We start from the raw sequence: 20,527 nt of genomic DNA, 5'->3' as shown, positions 1-20,527 counted from the left end.
TAAATGAAGGAGCACTTATCCAAGATTGAATGGATTCAGGCAAATGAAACTTGGTTAGGGCTGGACTGACAACATCCCAATCTTCTCATACACCCATTTTTTCCTCTTTCTCTCTAGAAAGTCTGGCCAACAGCGCAGCTCCAAGCACCAGTGAATTCACTTCAGTGGTGTAGCACAAGGTTTGGTTAAACACTTCAATGCTTTGGTTTGAAAAATATCTGCGAATGAGCATAACACCTTTGCAAGGTACTAAATATAGCTAGCAGTGAACTCCATTCACTCAGTTTTATTTGCCCTTCCTTATTGCTGACACTTGGTCTGCTGAAACACTGTCAAGTGTAAGTGTTTACAGGCACTCATGAAAACGAGAAGAGAAATAGCCAAGTCCAGACTTCGTGCTGCTCTGTAGAACCATAGCCCCTCCTCGCCTTAAGTCAGAGAGAAGGAGAAATGTACTACTCCTCCACAACCCTGTGGTATCAGAGTCTCTCATGAAAACTAAGATTGAGGACCAGTTAGCTGTGTGGCAAGGGCCAGACACAAAGAAGTATGGCAAGTCTTACATAAACCGCAAAACAGTTGATTACCATCTGTAACAGGAAAGCACTTGACAAATGTGTTGATTTGCAGCCTATTTGTTGGACTGAACAGTTACTTCAAGACAATTTATTACATGTTATCTGGCTTTTACATCTCCCAGCTTAAAGCTGGGTCCTGAACTGCATCATCTTCACAGTGGGAAAACACCACAGGAAGAAGAACCAGTACACTGCCCGTACCAGCATGTTGTAAAAGTTACCTAAACTTACACATTAGCAAGCTGGATAATCCAAAACTAGGCTGAGGGCAGAATTATGATACCAGATCTATGTATTCATTTGTTGCTAGTCAGACCTCTACAAATATTATAAAGGTTAAAAAGAAAGCATCCAATCACATAGGAAGAAGCATCTTAATGTTTCTTTGCTTTGGCAATGTAAACACAACAAAAATCCACCTAAATTTCTTAATAGGTTATCTGGCTTCTGTATCGCTACCACTAACAGCCTGACTGTTGGAGATTAGTTCCTTAGAAACATGTAGCCTAAAACAATTATCTGGAACAGGACAAGAAGGGAAGACTTGATTTTTATAGAATTACCTTTTTAGCAACAGGTTCTATATGAGATGACACTTCTGGAGAAGTCAATGGCCTAAGGTAAAATTCTCACAGTCCAGGGAAAACACTCATTTAATGGCTAGGAAGCACCTTGAGTCTCAAAAACAACTGCTTGATTCCTATGCTTGGTAGGGGCAGAACAGGAGTAGAAGCAAGATTTGAGCCACTTTAGTGAACACGCACATGTTAACAGGGGAATCCCTGCTGTATTTCCCTGGAAATTCATTCCTCTGAGGAAGGGAGCTCCACTAAACAAGCTTACTAGGAGTAAATATGCATTACACACATAAGAAATCAGAAGCTTCCCCTCAGAAAAACTGAGCTGAAGTGAATTCAAAGCTCAGTGTCACAAAATTCAGTGGGTAAAGGCTTTCAGTTGGACCTTACCCACCTGCCAGCCATTGCAAAGTAGCAGCAAAGCTGCTAACAACCCTGCTGTTGGGAGAGACAGACAAGACAGCAGTGTTTATCTGGTCAATTGTGCCTGTCAACCATTGCAAAGAAAACACAAGGACCTGAAATACAGGATGCCGCTTGCCTTTTTTTTTTTCCTGACACCACCAGAATCCCTCTTTTGAAAGACGAGGGTAGACATACAAAGATGTTGCAGAGTGACACATTCTCTTTCCTGTTCCCCAGCTATCCCTTCCTCCGCAGAGGGCGCAGGCAGTACGGTTAACCGCTCCTAGATAGGATTCTGTCAAATCCTCAGACTGAACAAAGACAGCTTCCTCTTGCTTTCAGAAGATTGTATGCGCAAAGCAAGCAACGTTGCTATTTGCAAGCATCATGATTTGATTTTACTTGAAGATCTGGACTGTATAAAGCAAAAAAGTCAGTTACTCATCAAGTTTTATTTTAAGTGATAAAATGTATCAGTATTAGAAGTAATGACGTTTGCTTGCAACCACCTGATACCAAAGCAAGTATTTTAGATGCCTGCAGCATAACAGAAACAATACTCATGCAAATATTGTATCTCCTTACTGACGCTTTGAGAGCTTTGGTACTGTGCCAGACAGCTCAAACGGAGGGGTTTTTTCAATATAACTCCTTGATACTTAAGTACAAGGGAGAGGCTGAACTGTACATTGATTAACGTTCATCACAAATGCCATCCTTTCTATTTCCATTCCCAATTGATCCAGATCTCTATGAACAAAGGAAGCAGATTTGCAAAATGTTTTCAGAAATGCTACAGATCTCAGAATACCATCAAACAATTAATATATGTCAGTGTTTCCCTCTAATCTCATATTTATTTCCTTCCCAAAAGGATTTTTTTACATTTATTTATTTTTATTTATTTTAAGTATTAAGTCCACAAAAGTTGCCCATGACAAAGGCAATTAGTTGTCTGCTTTCTCATAACAGACCTGTCTTGAAATTTAGGGTTTGGGGGTGTTTTTTGTCATGGGTTATGGGTTGAGGATGTGTGTGGTGGGTTTTGGTTTTTTTTTGCCTTCCCCTTAAATCACGACAGAAATACAGAATGAAAAGGCAAATCACCACACATCAAATGCCATGCTGGAATCTTTTTAGGGTATGAGAAACACATACTCTAAAAATATACCCCGAAAGCATGAGCCGGAATATTGCTGTGATGCGAGAGAAAAGCAGTGCTGCATTTCCTTCCGTACCTACCAGGCCTCTTTCAAATTCTTGTTTCTCTACAAAACTTGGTAGCAGGATGTGGCTGAAACCCCCCTCACCTCTCCCCAACATAAACAGTGAGCTCTAGAAGAAAGAGTTGGTCGCCATCCAAGTTCTCTTACAAAACCTGTTTTGATTTCTCTTTGGAATCCAGACGTGCTATGCTGAATGGTTCAAAACATTAAAACCAAGGGCAAGTCAATTCGTAGTTCGTGAACGTTAGCAGAGATGAGAAAGAGCGAGGCTGAGACACCGTAGTTTCAGTACATATATCCTCAAGGCAAGAGTCACCGCAGGGGAGAATCTCCCTGCCATGCCAGCCAACTACTAAGAGCAGTAGGGCCTTCTAAGGCAGGTTCAAGAGCACATAGCTGCAGCGGTAGTTTGCCCACTGGGACTTTATCCTCACACTGTGAGGAATTTATTTCAACCCTTGAAGCACCAGGCTTCACACCTTTTCCAAATATTTTCTTTTTGTTAATGGCTGGAGATAGCGCTAACAAAAAAAAGAAAAAAAAAAGAAGTGCCAAGCAAAAAGATTTACAAAACACAATGGCTAGAATAAACTGGGGCTAAATTAGGAGCAGAATCACTACGGAATTCCTGAAGTTTAAGGCCACAAATGAAGAGTGTTTACATACTGACTCTCCTACAAACCCTTACACACAAGAAGCAGAGTTTGAACCAGAGTGGCTGGAATCAAGTGTTACTGTGTTTTCTTAACGGATTATAAACCACATCTGTGTAATACTTGCAAGAGACCAGAATCAAATCTTTCAGCTCATTGTAAACAGGCATCACAGTACTGAGGGATTTCTGGGGTTTTGTGATTTATTTTTAAAGAAAACTTACAAGTTCTGCGAGGGTGAGTCAGCAGCAGGAATGCACAGATACTTCACTCCCTGTGTAAAGAAGCAAAAATGAATGAGAAGAAAATATCCAACTTAAAGACATTTATCTACCACCGCGCACTACACTGCTCTAGACCAGTGCAGTTTTATTGACTTTGAGGAAGGCACGTCATTATTCAGACAAGCAGAGATCATCTTGCAGCCAGATTTTAGAACGCTGTTTTCACATCTGCTTTGTTGCTAAGACACCAGCATATAGCTTAGTCATGCTTATCCCAAGGCCCAATAGCAAGCTTTTTAAAATAGAAGCATCTTTTCTAAAAATCTCATTCTTCCTACATTTCTACTAAAACTAAGTCGGACCTTCTCCTGCCCTTCCCTTTCTCTCAACAGATGCTACCACCTAAAATTGTGATAAAGTTTCTTTTGATGCCATGCAATCATTTTTCTTTACCTAGTTGATAAACCAAACAGAACGCATTTCAGAGAAAAAACATGTTTGTGGTATGGGTTTTGGGTTTTATTATTGGCAAACTTCAAGAAGGACAACTGTAAAAAGCACGCTTTTCTTCCACAAAGTTAGCCACGTTTTCTTAGTCAGCTATCATAAGAAGTTACAAGATCAATTAGGGAAGTTAGATAACCATTTCTGATGCATTAAAAATGTTACTGGGTGTATTTAAAACAACACTATAATCATACGCTACTGCTTTGCATTGTCAACGCTCATTTTAACTGTCATTTTATTTTCAAAGCTTGTGTTCCTCCTATGACTGTTAAGAAAAAGAACACTTCTGAAAGCATATTTAGCTAACTTCTCAAATAGGACTTCCAAGAATATAGGTTGCAGTTCAGACACACAAAAACTAAATCATTCACTGGAAGTCTTTTGACTTATCTCAGATGCAGAGTTATGAATTTTTCAGATGTACTTGTAAAGATAAGGATTCACAGCAAAAGGTCCACCATAAAAGGCACCTTAGTTTATCTTTCTGTAACAATGCAAATCCCTGTAATAATCCTGCATGTTCAACATCATACATGGGAATTCACACATTTATCTATAAGAGATCCTTTGCCAACAAGGTGGAACACAACATGTATCTAACAGCATTTCATTTGCCATCTGGGACGGGGAGGGGATTTTCATTGCTCAACTGTGACGGCTACCTGAGGGAGCCTCTTCTCCAACACCATCGTCGCTTTGCTGACTCAGAAACCTCTCTTTATTTCCCCTACACACACTTTGTTACTTCACTTGCCATCTCGCACCAAAGAACAATCCCTTTTATAAGAGGTCCTGACCCCTGGCACCAGGATACACCAGCACGCTAATCCTCTGCAAAAGGCACGAACTTCACCACTATGCCAGAAAGGACGTGGTGATACTTCACCTGCATTTCTTCACCACCACTTACACATGGCACCAGCCATTTTCTCAACTCAGCAGAACCCCTTCAGCCAGCGTCTTCTTCACAGCCACACAGATTCTAGAGCCTGCCCTGTCCCCACCATGCTTTACCAGACTTCCTCCCTTTGACAGGCCATCCCCAGCATGCCACAAGCGGAGGAGAGTTGCCTCTGTCTATGGCCTTGTGGTTTGAGGAAGGCCGAGTCAGGGCATAGAAGGCTCTGCAGACAGTGCTAAGCACGGAGATGGAGACACGGCAGTGCCTGATGAGGGAGAAGGCACCACCAGGACAACACCAAGCCCATGACAGCACGTGCATTTTGCGTGAGAGCTGCATGGCAAAATGCAGCTGAGTGGAGAGAGAATAAGAATGAAGTCAGTTTGCAAACCAAAGCAGCTTGCTGCTGGAGGCAACGGCAACAACAATTAACAGTCCCTCCTGCCTTATATCAGGAGAAGAGATGCCTGCTGTGGGAAACTAGGATGGTTCCACAGCCATAAGCCCATCCACTACAGTTTGCACAGACGGGTTCATTTAGAAAGACAATGTAGCAGTAATACATATATTGATAGGTTGCTGAGCCAAGGATGATAACTATTGTGACAGATTAATTACGATAAGCATCTTGTGTGACGCATCTGAGAGGTTTATCTCGGACACTAGTATCACTTCAAGTGAGTCACTCCAGTAGAATGAGGGCCTGTGACCTGAAAGTAAATTTACATGCTATTCTTTCCCCCACACCTCTAAACAACTCCATGCCACTACTCCACACCACCAAGGGAAAAAACAGGAAGGAAAACTGAAGGTAGGAGATGGGTTAACTCTGGAGGGCACTATATATGCCAGAAGGTTCACTGCTCCACCACGCACTGATGCAAGTTGTTCTGCAGATTTCAGAAGCTCTGGCACATGCTGAGTGCTTTTCACAGGCTGAGTGCAGAGGGGCTTTCAGATCATGTTCACTTGAAAAGCAGAAGTAGCACCAGCACAAGTTTAAGACCCACAATGTTCTTTTTTTGTCATGGCTGGCTAGTTCCCACTACCACAAGCAAGCATGAAACTCGCCTATGAGAGACCGCACATGGTACTGAATGGCTCATCCAGAGCGTGATCCTGGAGGTCTTCAGCACTTACAACTTCCAGTGAAGCCCACAGCACTCTCTTCACTACTGTGCTTGCAAGGGCTCAGCATCAGCCTATTAGCCTTATTAATACGGCTGCTTAGACAGGAGATGGCTAAAATTACTGGAATTTCGCATTTTGACGGATGTATGTCACTTGCATGGTGTTTTTGGAAGGCTGTGGTGATGGACTCCTCCCTGTGAGGAAATAATCACACACTCAACTCAGAAATAGTTACAGGTGGGATTTCAAAAGTACTGTGCAGTGACCCAACCTGAGTCCCACAAAAATCAACAGTGAAACTCTCAGTCACTTCGGCCCAAACACAGTTTGGCCAGAGTTGGTAACTCCTGAGGATCCCACCCTACCATCAAGTTTTGCATCTCTTGGTTGAAATAATAATCATAATAACAGGATCAAATATCATTCATTGTAACTGGATACCTGAAATACAACAATGATACAAGAATGTATGGGGCAGGTATTCATAAATGAGACTCAGGGGATTTTCTATGTAGATATTCATATATTGATTGCTGTAGTTAGCTTTTCCTCACATATGCAGGACAGACTTTTTTTCTTAAAACATATTGGCAACAGGAATTGTCATATAGGCAATATTTAATTACTGAACCCTGCTGTCTGTAACTGTTTTTTAAAAAAAAAAAATATCCAGGATGATAATATTATTTGTATATTTGTGCCCCAAGACACTGCTGTCCTTCCTGTGAGCATACCCTGCAGATAATATCTAAGAACTGTCCCAAAGGGACCTTTCAAAGCAGAACAGTTTAAGCCAACCGAACAACTAAATACCTATAACATTTTAGATACAATACTAGCATGCAAGAAAGATAGAGACATTACTATTTTATTACCTAGGAGTTAGTTTGCCATTCTGAAACTGCAAAGCATAGGATGTAAGAAGGTAACAATCACTGAAACAGTGACTAAAACAGAATAAAATAAATCAAAAGACTGTTGAAGAGTCAAGCAGACCATCTCCCCCTACTGAAAATTTCAACGAGCTCCCCATCAGTACCTAGTCTGCAGTTTCATTAAATAAACTTGAGTCTGATTGCAAATGCAATATACAAAATTGAACCACAATTGCACGTTAATAGAGATGGGAAGACAAAATACAAATTTGATGTCAGCCATATAGATGTCTATTTTATTAATTTACTTTTAAATTAACTCTGTTTTGTTCCCTACGAATGACAATTCTCTAAAACTTACTCAGTGGAGGAAGGACAGAACAACTCAAAACAGGTATCGTGCCATTTCACCAACACACACTAAATTGGGTGCCACAGAATAGCTAACTCATCCAAAACATGGTATTTGTTCAAAGCAAAGAGAAAAGCTTGCAATTATGAAAACCGATGAAGAGAGAAAGATTATTTTAAATGCTACATGAAGTATTAAATCCAATTTATTGAATACTGCCGCTAATGTATTATTCAAAAATGTCTTCATCTGACAGCTGTCAGTCATGTCCTATCTTTCCAAACAAGCTTTTTCACAGATTACCCATTTAAATAAAAAAATCAATCCAACCTTTTTAATTAAACAGAAGTTATGTACATTCTCAGGTAAACAAAACATGCCATACACATGGAACATGTTCAATACCAAGCTCCTAGGTCAATGAGATACTGAACACAGCTTTCTTCTGCCCATCTCAATTCACTGCTACTTTCCACTTGTTACTCTTAAATCATTGCTCACTTTCCTTTCCTTCATCAATCGCCTTTACCACCAAAGACCCTCCACCCTCAAACACACACATTTCTTTAAACTTTTTCCTTATTATTCACATGATGATCCTAACCGATGCCCTCCTCATCAAATAAAGGCAGCACTCCCGTTTCTTTTGGTGTATCTAACCTGTTAAGATTACCTCAAAAAATCAGTAAAATAAAATATAATTTACTTTTCTGTTTTCTGTTTCAGCAGACACAGTAACCACCAAAACTAGATTTCTGTCTCTCTTAGGCCCTGAAACTAAATGCTACAGTTAAACCGATACAGTGAGAGCTAACAAAACTAGAGCAAGTATTCCGATTTCAAGATTGTCAAAGTTGAAACAAGCGAGAGTTAAGTAAAATTTCTAAAATTCACTGTTATTTGAGAAACAATGACAACACTTGCACAACTTCATCTCAGATTCTGGAACTAAGTCAGTTCTGCTTCAGTGAATATCGAGATATTAAAACCAAGAAGGTTTAGGTGCACACACATATATCCAGAAGTTTTACACTACAGTTAATAAGGTATTCATGGAACTGCAGTAATTTTCAAAATTGGAGGTCAATCTACTAAGATTAGAAACTGAACAGTTATTTCACATTTGGAAAAGTCAGTAAGACTATAGAACACCACCTTCATAATATCATCAGCTTTTAAAAAAAGAGAATTAAATCTTTGTTAATAAATCTAGTATTTAATAAAGCGCTCAGGAAACCTAACAGTCCAGTTGAAGGAACAGTCTTTCTATTCGACTTACCTATAATCCATTTTAAAAAACACCAGTTTCATTTTAACTAAACTTGTAAAAACTGGCATTTGGGTTTTTCTAGCAGAACATGTAGAATTTTGCAGTAGCAAAATTACACATCTATAAGTGCTACATGTCAGATAATGTGTCAGTGACTGAGAATAGGATCTCTAAAGCGCACACACAAATTTAATTGCACAATACCAAGAATACTTTCGACTCCGAACAGGATAAGGTACAAAAAGTACTGAGAGACAAAAGCAACACCTATACGGATATTGGTTCCTATGTAATGATCAAAGATGTTCTGAAGTCATTAAGAATGATGCTCAGTTTGATTACATCCTAAATCATACAGTTTATCTGTGAAAGAAAACTGTCCAGTGATTTTTATATAAAACTGAGTACTCTAGCACAACAGTATGCATGAGAATAAGAGGAAGGACTAAAAAATGCTACTCATTTTTTCATGTTTAGCGGGTTTTCCAGGTAATCTTTTCTAGAGATGTTCTTCAGAACATGGTCCCTGCCGCTGCAGTACATACAACATTTCTAAGGTTCTAATTAGCACTGGAAATATGAATCTAGAGCTTCAGATGTTAGAAGGTGAGGAGAGGGGGAAAGAACCCCAAATTACAAAATTTCTGTTCTCCAAGAGCAGGGGGTGCAGGAAGGGGGTTGTAAAAGAATAAAAAGTTAAAAAGAGCTGGATTGTATTTTTGGTATTAAACCTCTCTATTTAAATTTATGTAAAGATGCCATCAACGACTTCCAAGAAATTTTTTTTAAACCTAAACCCCTAAACTTAAATTTGTGAACCCAGATGCAAATAGAAAACCTCCAGCACCTGGCAAGTTCTTTCAGGTTAGTCAAAAACCATGTGTTAATTTGAGTCGTCACATCAACAGATGAGGGCAGGACAACTTATTTTTGTTTAGGGGCATTTCAGCAAAAAAGCTAAAGTGGGAAACAGCCGGCACAAAGCTTCCTCAAGCCAAACCAACAAGAGTTTATCAAGGGTTTTGTCCAGTAATGCACCAAACTGAACCTGCTAAACTGAAAACCGTTCAACCGTTTGTTTGTCCTTTCAGTTACTTTCTGTAGCAATCACCATTGGTGCTGATTTTATTAATGACTCATAGAAAATACATTTGTGTTTCAGCAAAAAACAACCACTAATTGACTTTAGTGAACACACTCAGGTTTGGTTTTGAAAAGTATTATAAATGAAATTGAAATCACATGAAGATTATGAACAACAGAAAGCCGGATGCTCCTGCAATAGAATTTATACATTTGGTTTGTGTGATCTTTGACTAACACAACAGTTTTTACGAGTCATGGGGTTTTTTGCAATGTTTGTTCATGGTTTTCTTAGGAAGTAGTCTCAGTGACACTTTTTAGAAGTCCATATCGTTAAGGCTGGAATGTGCCAAACACAAAGTGTCCTGTTAAAGCCCTCCTTCCCCATCTCTTCTTTCTGTGACCCTTTCTAAAATTGTAAGGCGAGAAATGTTGAAGAGTTCAGGATTTTACTTTACTTGCACAAAGAGCTGCATGTATTATTTCTAATTCTAACCCTGAATTCCAATTCTACCCTGGCTCATCTGAAGGAACACAGGGTGGGAGAAAACACTAATGAGTTTATCCTAAATTGTGGTTTATGTCCTTTAGGACACAAAAGACTGCCTACTTCAGCTGAGAGGAAAGACGCCGTTAGTCTGCCTTTACCAGACGATGTATTTAAGCCCCCAGATATGTCAGGGCATACCTAACATCTGCGCACTACCTATCACACTTAGTACCTGAACCCTCAAGGGGATCTCTGAGTACTACAATAAAACAATATATCCCACCTGCCTTTTTCTAACATGAAATGCTGGGAAATGATTGCTACACCTCCGGAATATGCTGACATTACAAGCATGGATTAACACACTCTCCACATCATCTCCTCTGCACTGAGTGGGTCAGAGTATGTGCTCTGTTCTGGTCAACGCTGTATCCAAGCAATGAGAAACACCAGGCATTTACTGGTCTAAACATCTCTCGTGCAAACAGCTGGCCACTGAAAGCTTCTAACAGTCCTCATCCTCTCCTCCCTGCCATCTGCCACTACAGGAACGTGCTTCCCCTGACACAGCTAGTGCGTGCTGAGCAATTCAAACAGTGAACTAATTTAGTGCATCACCACAGCAGCCTCTGCCAAGGTACCTCGTGATGAAGGCCCGGCCTGACACACTTTAAAAGCCGCTTTGTGGAAGTCTCTTGGAGGTTTCTTAGTGGGTTACCAATGTCATTTTTGAAATGTTGGTCAGAGCTCCTAACTTCACAAGCAGAGCCAATGCCAGACAGGGCATTACTTCAAACAAGAGAGAATCTTCTGGTGCCGCTACACCTGAAAGAAAAATGGTAGCTATTTTGCTCAGCATGGTCTTCTGAAACATCTCATGAGGGGAAACCCTTACCATGAAAAGGCAGTGAAACATCATAGAAGAAAGTTAAGTTTTTTATTAGAAGTGCTTGTACACTGCCTCTTGATGGTAGCATAAAGGCTGAAAGTTGACAGCTTCCAGCACTAGTGATATAAAAGCTTAGTGCTTTAGAAGGAAATGCAACAGTCTGACTTGACTGTATTATTAATTTGCAGAGCTGATCTTTATACAACAGCAACGATCCTGTGATATGATATTACCAGCCCTGATTTTGAAGGCCTTCTTGCCATCTCCCTCTTTAATAATTCCCATAAGTCTTTGGGCTGGACACCAAAGACAGCAGAGTCTGTGCAGTGAATATGTTGCCCAGCCATGCCCAGCAGGGACTTCTCTCATCATGTCATCACGATGCAATTTTCATATATGAACGGCCTCCTACAGCTCAAGACTTCTGTATGCTGTCCAACATCACAACATGGTTTTAATAGACTGGTGGTTCTCACTTGCTGAGCAGCATCTGTCCAGAATTAGTATATACTTTTTTTAAACAAAAAACAAAAAAAACCCAAACAAACCAGGGCTGATTGGTTTCCCAATATTCCCCTATTTAGTTATTTTGTGCTGAGCAGTGATATGATTTTGAGTGCCAGCAAATGCTTCCTGGACTGGTGGTCTGTGTAAGGATATTCCTTCGGAATACAGAACCAAAGAAGAAAGCACTAAGGCAGCTTTCAGCACTTCCACAATTATCAGCTAGGGGCACAACACAGGAATTTTTTCTTTTGCCTTAGCACAAGGTAATCGCTATTATACACATACACAAAAAATGAAGTCACTCCAGAATGCGCAACCATAAGAGAAAGAAAGAAGTTTCCACAAACCGCTGATGGAAAGAAAGAATTAGAAAACTAAAAGGAGATGAGGCTATTCCCTTTCGAAGCTTCAGTAAAAGCTCCCCCATAGTAAACCTCATCATATTAAGTGCTAACAGCAGACATGATAGGTTTCTAGAGCAAAACACCAAAATAGCTACAAAAATACTATCCACAAACTATGCTAAGCACTGTGCCAGAGCTGGCAGTTCAGTTCCTCTATAGCTTAGTTTGCTTTCCTTTTCTAAAAAACTGCACGTGCATAGTCTAAAGATCATCTGTAAACATGCAAGACTATCATGCCCAGCTAAAACCTCATTAAGATTTACAGCATCCAGCCAAGCTTAAAAAATATGAAACAAGATTCTAGATCTTAATGCAAGCTGATATGAATGCATTATCTATACTGCAGACTATGACCATATGATCTTAGAAACATTTCTTAATTTTTGATACGTGTTCAGTCATTTAGCTCTTCACTTTTCTCCATTTACCGGCCAGTCATACACTTTTTTTTTTTGTTTTCAATTCATAAACTTGATCCAGCACTTCCTCTTGTGATTTCCCCAGCTGCAACTTTCTCATCCTTAACAACTTATAAAACAGGTATATCACAGCATTCAGCAGAGATAAAACTGGTGCAGAGAAGTTATACAGCTTCTCCACAGCTTGCTTATTTTTCTGCAACTTCTATTCCTCACACTTACTGGTTCTGTTTCAGTTACAAAATCTTTTTATTGCCTGTATTCTATTAATGCATTTGACTGTTTACTCAGGGAGTATGAAAGATTGTTATAAGACACCAGCACAGGTTTTTTTAACTCTTCCCTTTCAGTTCAGCTTCTTAGATATTGCACATTTGAAACCCTATTTCTACTTTGATTAAAATTTTAAAATTTGCAAGGAAAAAAAAATTAAAATTCTTTATAAGATGACCTGGCCTGTGAAGTTTTTTATTTTCAAAAATACAGTTCATTTAAGTTGTGCTTGCTGCACAACAGACTGGACAAGAAAGATGCTTAGTTCAGTCAGCAATTAGCTCTTCTCTACCTCCCCCACCCCTCCACCCACCTACCATATCAACACTTATTTAGGTAGTCATCAATTTAGGAAAAAGGGGAGGAAAACCACTGTTCTGGAGATAGCATGTACCAGATTAAGATGATATTGTTAATGGCATCAGAATACAAAGAAAAAAAGAATAAATGACTGTCCTCTGTGGGTGCCCTGGTTAACTAAGCAGAATGAGGACAAAACCCCATAACCTATAAAGCTAATATTTGAAGAAAGTTAAAGAAAATAAGAGGAAATGTTTCACAGGCATCACAGAGTATTTTCTCAGCACCCAGAAGACATTATTGCAACATTCAAAAAACTCCATACAGTGCTTTAAGATCACTCTTTTTGTTTGGAGAAGAAATCCCACAAACGATAAGACTTGAAACAGAACCATCCGGTACATGAGTACCATAGGAACACAGATCAGCTGTTCACATGAAATAGAGATGCCTAAAACTTATGACAGCTTTGATACTGAGCAGCGAGAGATAATACCCCCAACCCAAGAAACTGTCCACGTTTTGTTGGGATTTCATTTACTTCTGCTTCATCCAAATGACTTTAGTTGAAACTATCACATATACTGATATACTCTTTCCTCATCTGAAAAAAATCAATGCACTAAAAATAAAAACAAAACAAATATTCTGTAGCACCTGAAAACAAAGAAAGCAAGCTGACATGCATATAGAAGCAACACACATGCAAAAGCCTACTCTTAATGCAAGTTGTCATAAACACAGTGAACAATTGAAAGCTTTTGTGGCAGAGGACAGTACAGGAATGCCCAGGTAAACTCCTGTTGATTTAAGATCTACATTAGTGTGATCGTTAAGATGTCTCCAAGATGAGTACAGCATATAGAACTTCCTGCGATGCAGCACTGGTCAGTCTGACAAGCATAATGGTATAAATAAATGAATGCCAAAGGACTCCACAACCACAGGCGACTGGTAACAGGATTCATACATTTACTAGATCAGACCTCTGGTGCAGGTCAAGAGCAACAGCAAAATTACTAGTAACTGACAAATGCGTGGTGGACAGTGTGAAAGAAGCTGGTAGTTTCAGTCCATTTCCAGATTGATGGACAGGTGTCTACAATGCACACAACAGTCACCCACAACTGGCACCTCAGACAGACCAAGAATGGTGAAACGCTCTGGCTATAAAGTACAAAGCTCATAAACCTCTGTAACCCAGCCTTACCTGGATCAACTTCTACACAAAGAAGGAGCACGTGAGAAAATCCACCATTGCCTCTGGCAATGTATTTCCACAATTGCTTACTCTCACAGTTTAAGTCTTGCTTACTTCCAGTCTGAATCTGTGCAACGTCATTTGCCAGCCACACATATCACACTGTTCTCTGAGGTGGGCTCTCCACACGGGGACCCACAGAATGTCTATCCATCCCTGCCTCTCTTTGTGGATAATACCTCTCTAGGGCAGGGCCTGAGCGACTGTCTGACCAGAAGAACTTCTAGCATCCCTTCCCCAGGACTCATGCTGTACTTCTTCCTGAATTACACACAGCAATCACTGCCCAATGCAGCAGAGGAAGCATTCTTGCTTTTGCCAGTATTTAAGTGTTTGTCGTTGGGGGGAAGGTGGGAGGAATGGTAAGAGAGGATTAAGGATGCTGCAAGTCCAGCTGCTTGGACACGACTGTCCACCACAGCACACACTTTCTAGAATGGGATGCAGCTGTTTTCAAGTAGCTGCACCATCCATATCAACATCCTGTTTGGTTTGGGCCTACATTCATCTCCATGAAACATCCTCCAGAACAGGGTTAAACACCTGGAAAAACCCCAGAGAAACACTCTTAGCTAAAATGGACCTGCAACCAGATTCTTCTATCAAGATTAACAAGATCTGCCTTTACTTACTTTACTTAGAACAACCGGCACAAAATTTGTTAGACTCCAGATCTAATATAGTAGAGTAACACCTAGCTGGCATCCTTTGAGGCAACAGGGGAAAGAACTGCTCAGGATTCGTTAAGAGTGCTTCCACATTCTCTGTAGGTTCTGACCGACCCCACGAGCGTGCTTAGGATATACGATATCACTACAGTCAGACCTTTGGCCTTTTGGTCTCCAACCCCAACAGCTATTTGTCCTAGCTTTAAAAAGAAACATAGAATAGTTTGGCTTGGAAGGGACCTTTAAAGGTCATATAGTCCAATCTCCCCCGCAATGGACCGGACTCTGAGCAACCTGACCTGGAAGGTTTCCAAGGATGAGGCATCTACCATCTCTCTGGGCAACTGTTTCAGTGTTTCACCACCCTCATTGTAAAAAATATCTTCCTTATAGCTAGACTAAATCTACCCTCTTTTAATGTAAAGTCATTACTCCTTGTCCTGTCACAACAGGCCCTACTAAAAAGTCAGTCCCCATCATTCTTATAAGCCCCCTTTAAATACTGAAAGGCTGCAACAAGGTCTCCCTCGGAGCTTTCTCTTCTCCAGGCTGAACAACCCCAACTCTCTCACCCTGTCCTCACAGGAGAGGTGCTCCAGCCCTCTGATCCTTTTTGCAGCCCTCCTCTGGACCCACTTCATCAGATCCATGTCTTTCCTGTACTGAGGACGCCAGAGCTGGACACAGTACTCCAGGTGTGGTCTCACCAGAGCAGAGTAGGGGGGCAGAATCACCTCCCTCAACCTGCTGGCCAACTGTTTTTAATGCAGCCCAGGATACAGATGGCATTCTGGCCTGTGAGCACACACTGGCACAGTCCTTTTTGTTTCAAGACAAACGTTGCTTTACAGTTGGACTCAATGATCTTAAAGGTATTTTCCAACCTAAATGATTCTATGATTGCTGGCTTGTGTCCAGCTTTTCATCCACCAATATTCCCAAGTCCTTCTCAGCAGAGCTGCTCTCAATCCCCTCCATCCCCCAGCCTGTATTGATACTGTGGGTTGCCCCAACCAAGGTGCATAACCTTGCAACTGGCTTTGTTGAACCTCACGAGGTTCGCATGGGCCCACATCTTGAGCCTGTCCAGGTCCCTCTGGATAGCATCCCATCCCTCAGGCATGTAAATCTCACCACTCAGCTTGGTGTCATCTGTAAACTTGCTGTGAGTGCACTTAATCCCACTACGTCATTGATGAAGATATTAAACAGTACTGGTCCCAATATGGACCCCTGAGGGATACCTCTGATCACTGATCTCCATCTGGACATTGAGCCGTTGACCACTACCCTCTGGATGTGACCATCCAACCAACTCCTCTTCCACCAAACAGTCCATCCATCAAATCCATATCTCTCCAATTTAGAGAGAAGGATGTTGTGGAGGACCATGTCAAAGGTCTTACAGAAACGCTGATAGACGACAACCTGTTGGAGACATCCAACAGGTCACTGCCAGATACACTATTATTTAAAACACACTCTGAGACATGTTACCCCATCCACCTTTCAGTGCCTCTTACATTCTGAACAGAGATTTTAAACTCTGAACTAGCTGAGAAATAGATTAGAAAGCAGGTGGCAAGAAACCTAATTATTCTCCTCTGTAGATGACTTTTGTGTGGATTTATAAAACATCTGTGAGTGTTCCATAGGCAGCCATCCAAAGTGTTGTGGAGAAGCAAACTTGGTTCACCAAGGCTATTGCCTCCGTGGGAACACAAATGATACTGTTGGACATTGCTTTTATTCAGGGGGTGACTGCTGTGCATCTGAAATAACAAACTTTGTTCCATACAGCATGCAGTCCTTTCGCTTGGACATGTCACCAGTTACCTATAGGTTTTTGTGATGGAGTTATAAACCTGCATCTTTAAACTACAAAATGCTTATCTAAGGGATTAAGATTCTGTATAACAATGGTGTACATTATTGGAACAATAGCCTTAGGATGCTCTCTAAATATAAATTAATTTCAGGATTGGCTTGATTAGAGGACAAATTTCCTTAAAACAGTTTATACAAAAAGAACTAGGGGGCAATATTGCAAGATAGTTCAGGCCAGATTTTGGCAAGTTCCTTCCAGTCTAAATCACTCGCCTTACGAAATGATTCTGCATCTTGTACTTAATGCAGCCTGCCAATGTCCAAAGGTATAAAAAGTCTTAGAATCCAATTGATTTTTAAACCTACTTTTTCCTGTTATTCCAGCTTGAAAGCATGCAATAACTTCCTAAGGCCAAACCTTGATTATGAGTCACCCACAAATGATACATCCATGAGGGTTTGTAAATGATCATTGAGATAATGTCTAAAACAAGATTTCAGTAAAAAAAGTCTTGTGTCTTAAGTTATTTCTCAATAGGCACACACCACGTAACTTAAGTCAATATAATACTGTCTCGTGAAACTCTCCAACCATTTTCTAATAGCTTACCAACTTATGAGGAACCAAAGCAACAGATATCCAAATACTACAGTATATAAAGTCCAGAGGAAAGCACACTTTTTAAAAGGTACTGTGAGTGTTTTAAAAAAAAAATCAACTAAAAGCAGTCTGTAACATCACAGAGAGGGGAAATGTCAGAAGTGAAATCCAGGGGGAAGGAGAAGAGGGAGACACATAGGGAAAGCATTCACATTTAGAATCATAGAATGTGTTGGGTTGGAAGGGACCTCTAAAGGTCATCTAGTCCAACCCCCCTGCAGTAAGCAGGGACATCTCCCACTAGATCAGGTTGCTCAGAGCCTCATCAAGCCTGGCTGTGAATGTCTCCAGGGATGGGGCCTCCACCACCTCTCTGGGCAACCTGTTCCAGTGTCTCACCACCCTCATTGTAAAGAACTTCTTCCTAATGTCTAATCTAAACCTACCCTGCTCTAGTTTAAAACCATTGCCCCTCGTCTTATCACTACATTCCCTTGCAAACAGCCCCTCCCCAGCTTTCTTGTAGGCCCCCTTCAGGTGCTGGAAGGCCACTACAAGGCCTCCCCAGAGCCTTATCTCCTCCAGGCTGAACAACCCCAACTCTCTCACCCTGTCCTCACAGGAGAGGTGCTCCAGCCCTCTGACCATCATCGTGGCCCTACTCTGGAGCCACTCCAACAGGTTCATGTCCTTCTTGTGCTGAGGGCTCCAGAGCTGGACACAGTACTCCAGGTGGGGTCTCACAAGAGCAGAGTAGAGGGGCAGAATCACCTCTCTGGATCTGCTGGCCATGGTTCTTTTGATGCAGCCCAGGATGTAATTGGCCTTCTGGGCTGCAAGTGCACATTTTTGTCTCATGTCCAGCTTTTCATCCAGTATTTGACTTCAGTGGACTTGAGAACAAGCCCCAAGCACAATGTGGATACACAAGTTGTAAACAAACCTACCTAGAACCTGGCAAAGATGTAAATAACAAAGGACATAACACAATGTAACAGATGTTTTCTCGGCCCTTGTTCCTAAACAGAAGCATTTAGTTACAAACAAGCACCACAGTAAGACCATGTATGATAAAGCAATTAATAATCAGCTCAGCTCCCAAACAAACGGAACTTGCAATCCTTCCACTACTTTAGAGAACTGGGGAAAAGTTTTAACAGATGTTTTCCAGGCCACCAGCACATAAAGTAGTATATTACACAGTTATAGAATAGTATAGAAGGCACAGTTGGAGAAACAGTTTTTTGAAGCAGGGGTGAACAAAGCAAGTCCATCCTCAACTAGCCACTACTTGTTCCAGTGCCACTAAGTTTTGAGACACTGTTGTGAACCAGACTGGGAACAGATCTGGGTAAATATAATACTTTTTGTCTTTTGTGGGGGTAGCTAGAGAAATAAACGGTGAGTTGGTTATGTTTAACCCACAAAAGTTCCCATATCTATTTACCACGCAGCCTTCAAAACAGATGCACCACCACAAGCGAGGTGGTGGCATGTGGGCTGCCAAACTACCACCACAAGAAACAGCAGCCTGAGGCTGCAGCTGATCTGTGCCATAATTAGTCTTCCTACTTTTTTGATCATGATAATAAAACAAAGCAAGCTTCTATTCATTTTAATGAACACCCTAGAGGAAACACTACCTTCCCCTTACTCAGTACAACTGTTTACCTCTTCAACTAAGAGCACTCTTGAAATTCAGTATGTTTCAGACTTAAAAAGCATCAGGAACAACAGAAGTCAAATGGACAGTATAATAAAGTCAACAGTTAAAGCTTTGCTTCAGCACGCTTCTAAGTTCAAGGTAAAACCTGAATTCACCGTTAACTTGATTTTGGTTTTAATCATGACATACTAGGGACGCTTTTTGATCAGCTTACCTATTGACTTGCCTGGGAGAGGTGGAAATTCTGTAGTTTAAGGACTGGATTCACTAGATCCTTTTTACATTAAGAGAATGAAAAGCAGAGATTCCCAGCAACAGCCTTACCCACTATTTTGCCATATTTCATGAAAAGTGGAATGCAGGGAATGAACAAAGTTAAGGGGACCACAGTTCCCAACATAAATCAAATAGGAGGATTTTAAGGTGTAGCAAAGCCCAGCCAAACTCCCCTCCTTCAAAGGTAAGCTGGTGTAAAGAAGAAAGCACATCAGTCCAACATAGAAGACCTGCAGCCTGGTCCCAGCTCTTTCGCCGCTCAAGATGACACAACAAATCCAGTCGTTTCAGCTTCCCTTCAGTAAAATAGGGAATAATACTTTATGTTAAAGCGTTGGGAGACCTACAGACACTCTACTATGTTACATGAATTATATGAGGGAGCACTGGTTCCTCCCACACCCCAAGCCTAAATAAGGATATTTCACACAGAAAAGGACTGCAAAACTCTTACACAACCATCTGCTATAAAGATTCAAGAAAGCGGCCCAAGTACAAAGGAGAGTTGGTCATGCGGAAGGGGGAGAAGGAATGTTATTATTTATGCGATGCTTGAACTCCATACAGAAGGAAACTTACCTTCACTATTAAATTAATAACACAATCCCATTATTGCATTATAGCGATTGACACTGTAATTGTCTCTTCCTTTGTCAGTTAAGATTGCTTGTTGTTATAACAGCAGCAACAACAAAATCTGTGACTAGATCCCAAAACTACAGCTGTCAAACATTTCCACAAGAAAATCAGTCTCAAATGCCAATTGTACAGAACAAGTAATTAACCCCAAGATGTCTATAACAGTCAATTGCAAAGTAAGGATTTACCATGGAGTCCCCCACACCTCTTACCTCGAGCATAGGGCGGGCACTGTCATGGATTGAAAGAATGTGCGTAATGTTATTTTTACTCAATTGCTCTACATCTCGGGCATCTGCAATAAAGAGAAAAAAGGAAGAAAATTTCTTTAATCTCTTGAAATAGCCCACTCCCCTTTCCATTGTGCACGTTGAAAATCACTTATGCCTAGTACATTTCTTTTTGAAGCTTAATAAAGTAAAGCAAAACCCCAAATGCAGCTGTTCTAGAACACCATCATCAGAGTGGGTAACGGGAAGACGCACTTCTAACTCCAAAACAAATTATATGCTATATAAAGAACA

The 20,527-nt window shown here is 40.8% G+C and overlaps 1 protein-coding gene across 1 annotated transcript in view; it reads right to left on the bottom strand.

Moving 5' to 3' along the window:
• The window catches only part of DUSP22 (dual specificity phosphatase 22), a 44,051-nt gene that overhangs the window by 9,246 nt on the left and 14,278 nt on the right, over nucleotides 1-20,527 (bottom strand). The window contains exons 3-4 of the mRNA XM_063326004.1: nucleotides 20,216-20,298; nucleotides 3,665-3,714 (exon numbers count right to left, since the gene is read on the bottom strand). Of these exons, the coding sequence (XP_063182074.1) occupies nucleotides 3,665-3,714; nucleotides 20,216-20,298 (133 nt within the window). The remainder of the gene's footprint in view (nucleotides 1-3,664; nucleotides 3,715-20,215; nucleotides 20,299-20,527) is intronic.

The sequence above is a fragment of the Chroicocephalus ridibundus genome, chromosome 2, assembly GCF_963924245.1.
Source record: "Chroicocephalus ridibundus chromosome 2, bChrRid1.1, whole genome shotgun sequence".
Lineage (NCBI taxonomy): Eukaryota > Metazoa > Chordata > Aves > Charadriiformes > Laridae > Chroicocephalus > Chroicocephalus ridibundus.
This window is presented reverse-complemented; position numbering and strand designations above follow the sequence as displayed.